The 6,687-nt window shown below is 51.1% G+C and overlaps 1 protein-coding gene across 1 annotated transcript; it reads left to right on the forward strand.

The window, feature by feature from the left end:
- Positions 1-346: 346 nt before the first annotated feature.
- HRG_04238 (uncharacterized protein) lies at positions 347-2,185 on the forward strand (the record flags this gene model as incomplete). Its single annotated transcript, XM_044862709.1, has 1 exon — positions 347-2,185. One exon carries the CDS (start codon positions 347-349, stop codon positions 2,183-2,185), a length of 1,839 nt encoding a protein of 612 aa, XP_044721323.1.
- Positions 2,186-6,687: the final 4,502 nt, after the last annotated feature.

Here is a 6,687-nt window from a genome sequence, read left to right on the forward strand (position 1 = left end):
CGCCGATCCCAGTCCTATTCCATTAAGTGGCGGCTTTGCGTCATACTTGTCAAAGCCTGCTCTCAGCTGGGGACGCCATTATCGGCGACAGGAGGAAACCGAGCAGCTCGTCCAGAAAATATTGGAAGCACAACAAGATGCCAAGAACTGGATAGAACAGGCCAAGTCGGCCACCACGCCTGAGAAGCTTAAACAGGTGAACGAGGAGGCCGAGAAAGCAGCCAAGAAAGCGAGCGATGCGATGAAACAGCTATCAAGTTTAAGCAACGATGCGTCTAAACAACAGGCGTTTGACCAGGGTTGGGACGCGTTTGTCGACGTATTAAATAACAGGACAAATGCCATTATGACCAGTTACGCAACCTTATTCGCCGAATATGGAAAGAGCATCAACGAGGACAAAGCGCAACTTGACGACCTTGTAAACAGGATAACCGATGCCGACACGTACAGAGAGCACATGGATCCCTTTCACGCAACGACTTACAACCTCGGAACCCAGGTTTCGGGTGCTCTTGGGTTTCTTGAGGACAAGCAGCGACTGACCACGCAGGAGCCTGACCCATACCGACGGGATCAAGTGGAGAAGGAAGAAGACGCAGAGGGCCGTGCACTGGTCGCTTTGCAGGAAGGACAGGCTGTGGTCGCACAAGTATACGGGGGTATCAAGTTGCAGGTGGATACTTTTGTTGGGGGTATGCTTGACAACTTCATCGTCATCAACAAAATCAGATCCAAAGTGCGCGGTTACATCGATGCAGAAGACGAAGACGGCAGCGGCATGCAAAACGCCGATCAGGAAGCCGACGGCATATTGGTTGCCATCCAGGACGCGCTGTGGGAGCTGTCACCCGCAGCACCTTTTAAAGACTGGTACAATAAGATTACAAGCGACGAGGAAGTGGGTGTATGGGGATGGTTGGGCGTCACCTTTGAAATTGGACTCGAGGTCCTCGCGTGGGTGCCCACGCCGGCTGCCCCTGCTGCCCGGATATTCAAGATCGGGCGAACGGCATACAAGGTGATGAAGTTGCTGAAAAAGGCCCAAAGAATCATCACAAGATCAAAAAAGCTCTGCAAAAGCGTCAAGGCTATCGGACAGCTTGAAACGGCCGTTGCAACTCTCCAGTCGCTACTACAGAAATTCACCATGGGTTTGAATCTAGCCGGATTCATTGACGAACAGGAGTCGAAGCCGAGAGAACCAACCGAAGCCGAGAAGAAGACGCTACTGGAGCTTAACCAGCTCGCCAATCTGGTAAAGGTGCCCAAGAGGGGGAGACTAAACGACGACGAGATCAAACAAGTGCTCAGTACCCTCCAGGAGAAGCTGAAGGAGGGTGACGTCGTCAAAGACGCCATGAAAGCCACCATCTGCAAGAGATACGACCTGAAACTGTTGTCCTTGGTCGGTGGAGGAGGAGGGAGGCTATGTGGTCCCGGACGGACGACCCCCAGTTCTAGTCCCAACAAGAAGCCCGCACTTCCGAACAAGAATCCCACAAGCCCAGAGAAGAAGAAGACCAGCCCCAAAATAGACGAGAAGAAGAAGACCAGCCCCAAAATGGACGAGAAGAAGAAACAGGATGCGGGGAGGTGGTTATTGACCGGCACCTCAAAGCGAGCAGATGAGAAGCAACAGCTGGTCGACGATGTACTGGCCCTATCCAAGAGGTCCACAGATAACCAGGGCGAGATGGACTTGGATCGTACCATCAGCATCCTTGACCGAGCCGCCCAAGATCTCACCAAGTTGGACAAGGGTGATGGGCCTGGCAAACGCGACGAAGACGACGACGTGGATGGACTCTCGTTTTTGGACAACGAGGAGCTTCTGCAGGGGTTTGCCGCCCTCTTTAAGCCGAGCTTCAACTACGATCCGGAAGACGAGATAGACGATGCGAGCAATCCTGAGTTGAACGAGGTCGATTCGAATGACCCCGCAAAAGATGGTGACCTCCCAAAGGCGAACGAGCCCGAGAAGGCGGAAGAGCCCGAGAAGACCGGGCCGCCCTCTTGGTTTGGGGGATCCCCAGAGGCCTGGACGAACTATATTGATCCGAGTGATGTTGATTGCGATCCCTCAGGTAGAGACCCGTCAGATTGTGACGACTGGAAGTTGGATCCAAAGGAGTTGAAAACTTGGGGGGAGTTGGGTTGGACCAAGAATAAGCCGCCGAAATGATACAAAACGGCAGGGTGCATTCGTAATAAGATCGATTATAAGCGGCTAGAAAATATATATTGTCACGCGCAGCAGGTTTTACATGAGGAATGCGACCGCAATAGTAGGCCGGGGTCGCGACAAGAGTATCGGGTACAGCTACCTATCTCTTTTGAACAGATGCAATGAGCCTCTACACAAAGACAAGAAAACTAGAGGATCGGCCCTGGTCTTAAGGCGTTACTGACTGGCCCACAGTTGAAAGGACCACTTCAGCAATAGGCATGCATGGACGTTTTAGGAGTCATTACTCACGCACCTTACATGATTTCTGACCTAATCGTAGTGCTTCGTGGCCCTCTTCAAAAGACGGGCTCAGCCTCAGTCGTTGCCTCCTCTCCAGGCTTGCTCAGTTCCCGCTTTCCCGGTTCCAACATATCGACAGTATAATAAATAGGGTTCTACGTCTCCTAAGTTCTCTTCCAGTTCCACTTTGTCTGCGTGAAGCCCTCGACCGCCAGAATCTTAATATCTAAAGACGACGAGAAAGTCGACGATGAAAAGGAGCTGCAGATGGAGCCTACCCGAGGGTTAGTTTGTTAATGAACAACTAGTAGCCCGTGAACCAAATGGGACACTACTTACGGGAGTGATACACCCAACTCTGCGATCCGAGGGCAACCCCGGATCGTGCTTGCTCGGTCTCCGCCCTAATTCATTTGTCACAGAGGCCACAGGATCGCCGTGAGCCACACATTTCTAGTCAGCGGGTTATGAGTTGCGTCTTCAAGATGTTGGACTTGGGCCGCGGTGGCCTGGTTGCGCACGATAGGCTCCATTGCAGCAGTGGCAGCGGAGTCGACCCGAGTTTCTTGATTGCTCGAGTGTCGAAGAAGTCTATGAGAACAGCGTGTGAAGGCTGTGGAGTTGATATGCCAAAGTGGTCAGGATGTGATGAAAAGGGAGAAGCCTAACAGTGAGGATGGCCTGAACTGCAATTCATTCCCTAAAACTGGCCGGAGAGGGGACTTTTATCAATCAGGTGTATCCCACCTTTCATATGGGCAAATGACTTGGTGGCGGTGTACCACTGCCATTAAACAACAAGCTGCAACCATTTTGCGACCACTCTAGACAGCGTCACAAATCATGAAAAGGCTCGTTCGGCCGACAACAGAGTAGATATCGCTCATTTTAGCACCCAGTCCCTCCCAGCGCTGGCAATACCTGACTGTGGCTTACCCGTTGAACAGAACGGCATCTCATAACACGCACTGGGAGGACCAGATCGAGGGCTTCCGCAAGAACCGACGCGTTCTCGTCGCCCGTAATATTACCTTCAAGGCCACTCAGGCCGCATTCGAGACCGACGTCCGGGCTGATCTCACCAAGCCCGACTGTCGAGGAGACTTCTGTCGTGAAAACGGGTTAACGATCTAGGTCCGGAGGTTACCTAGTCGGGCTGACTCTAGCAAAGGTGACTGAGAAGGATGAATAATGTTGTTGTTAAGCGGTGGTATCGAACCTTCTAGATGACAACGTCATCTAGGCGGCCTGGGTGGCGACATCGCCACCACAAGGCAGCCACAGGTGACAGAACTATAAGAAGTCACTTTTTGTTAGGGAGGAAGAAGAATCTAAGGACAAGAAACATAATCTATTCATCACTTGCACCCTCTCTTCGCGAGAGTAAGCCACTTTGTTGCCCACTCTTCAACCTCTTGTTCCGACATCTGGGCCAGCTCGAGATTAGTCTTCTCTTCTTCAACTGAGACGAAGAAGGGGTCTAAATCTTGAATGATGCCCGCCCGCAGCCACGAACGTAATACCTGGCACATGCCAATCGTCTGCGCCTCGAGTCGATTCTTGAGAGGGGTGACCATTCTGCCTGCTGCGGAAAAAAGGCGCTCGCATTCGGCGGACATTGGCTATATGGTCAGGAAGTCGAGTGCCATTCGCGACAGATTTAGATACTTAAGTCGCTTGTTATCCCAGTATGAAATGGGATCGTCAACTGAGCCGTCGCTAGCTCCACAGTGCGTTGTCCAATGCAGGTATTCATCCTGGCCGGGCGCGAGTCCATCTCGGTCTGCAGCTGGAGCCGCATAGCGGTTTCGTTCTAGAAATTCTTAGAATGGATTGCTAGAAAGTCTTCGCCGTTTTACCACGGGTTCTATCCCCGGCGCTACTTCTTCCGGAAGAGTAACCTCTCGATACTTAGCACGCCAGACATCGTGCACGATCCTCTGCGCCTCGTTAATCCAGTCTGGCCGATGACCCCAGTTGCGTTCGAACTATTTCCATCGGTACGCTAGATGAAGGGCCAAACTGGTGTAGTAGATAGGAGTGTCGCCTAATGTGCTATAGTAGTTATTTAACTTCTGCCAACTAAGATTGATGTTGATCCTGAGATGTTCGGGATCGGGAAAATTATCTGCCGCGTCTTTATAGTGTTTAAGTTGTCCGAGGAGGAACTTAAAGCCTTAAACGATATCCTATACGTTGCCATATGATCCTATCTATCCGCGCTTCCGCTTTCGAATTTAACTATTATTCTAATCGTGGCTTCGTAAAAAGTGAGAATTTGGTCGAATATCTCAATTACCTCCTAATCCTTATTGGTAAGTGTTGAGGAGAGAGAGTGGGCATAAGAGGCCACAGTCATGCTCAGTGGACCCAATAGTCATGCACAAGGAAGCTGTTGGAGGACTCCAGTGGGATCTGGAAGGTTCCATGGATATGGCGACTCCGTCGCCTGAGTCTATATAGACTCGGATCATCATCACATCTGTAGCTAGATAGACAAGCATCAATAGATTGCTCACTCATCCTTTCCAATCCGCAGGTGCGGACAACAGGTTATGACCCCTCGCGCTTCTACTTACTCAACTTAGGCTCCGAACAAGGTGTATCGGAGCCAACTCCAGTTCACGGCAAGACATCGCCTGAACAACTTGCACTCCAACTGAGGCAAACTATCTGGATTATCTTCAGCCAAAATGACTGAAGCCTCTCTTCAACTTCCCAAAATTCCCATTCTCAAGGGAGAGTCAAATCTTGAAGAATGGAAGGATATGCTCATTCAGACCCTGGAGGTCCAGGATCTGGAAGATTACATCCTCGCAGAAGTCCCGGAGCCCGTGGACCAAGCAGAACGAGGAAAATGGAAGCGTGACCGAGCAAAGGTCATGCTGATCATCAAAGGTTCTATTTCACCAGTTCAGACGACCCTCGAAGCGGCCGGGTGGAGCCGATTCACAGAGAAGGATCCAAAGGTTCTTTATGAACTCATTCAACGAGCAATTCCGAAGGTTTCCGCAGATGCGACCGGAGACCTCGTAGCCGAGTTTGGCAGCATAAGCCGCAAGACTTTCGACAGCTTGATGGCTTACCAAACCCGCATTCAGTACCTAAAGCGACGCACAAAAGAATTGAACTGCGGCTTTGACGACAAAGCATGCCTGTGGTTCACCATCAGAGGACTTCGCGAAGTGTATCCCCAGTGGTATACCTTCCTTGAACGAGACATGAACAAAGGCTCTCTGACGTGGGAGAATCTCATGACAGAGATGTACGCTGAAGCCAACAAGGAAAAGACAGCTATGGCGCTCTCAACACTATCCACGAACAGCAACGAAGCATCCGCTACTCAACGCACCTCAGGTCCCTCCGCTCAATCTCGAAAACCCCAGTCTGAGCAGACTAGAAGATTCTGCCCGACTTGCAACAGATCGCACTGGGTTGATTACCTATGTGTTCCTTCTGCAGAAGACATCACCAAGGCGGAGACGCGGAGTGTTTTGCAAAGCACCCGGAAAAACTCGAAGAATTCCGTCGCCGGAGAAACAGGCAGACGAACGTCGAGCCTGCCCGAGAAGAAGTTTCAATCAATCAGAATGCTTCTCAAGCAGCATTTACTTTCAACAGCGGCCTCATCGGAATGTCGATCACGCCTGAGGCGGCTCAGCCAACCAAACCAAGCCGAGCTGTTCAGCATGCCCTCAAGAGTCAGACGCTTACCCGTGACAGCATCATTGATGACTCGGGAGCAAGCAATCACACCTTTAACGACCTAAAATGGTTTAAGGATATTAAGGAATTGCCACAGGAACTCTCGTTCACGTCAGCCAACGGGGATCTAGTAGCCAAGGCGATAGGCACAGCTTACATACGGGCCAAACGGTCAGACGGACTGGTGACCGAGATGAATCTCGGCCGCTCAGTCTATTGTCCCACCGCGCCAATCAATCTTCTTAGCTCAGGTCAGCTGAGAGCTGATGGAGCGATTCGCGACGGCTTCAAAGACTGCATCATCCACAAGGACTCCAAGACGGAGATGGCCATGATCGATTGGATCAACAATGTGGCAGTCATCCGATCGGAAACGCCGACGACTCGACAACAAAACCAGGGCAACATGCTCCTGGCAGTATCTTATCAAGTCATGCACGAGCGATTGATGCATGCATCGCCAGAAATCGTTCTCAAGGCCTGTGAACAGGCAGGGATCAAAATCTCAAACA

Source organism: Hirsutella rhossiliensis (assembly GCF_020360975.1).
Source record: "Hirsutella rhossiliensis strain HR02 chromosome Unknown scaffold00004, whole genome shotgun sequence".
NCBI lineage: Eukaryota > Fungi > Ascomycota > Sordariomycetes > Hypocreales > Ophiocordycipitaceae > Hirsutella > Hirsutella rhossiliensis.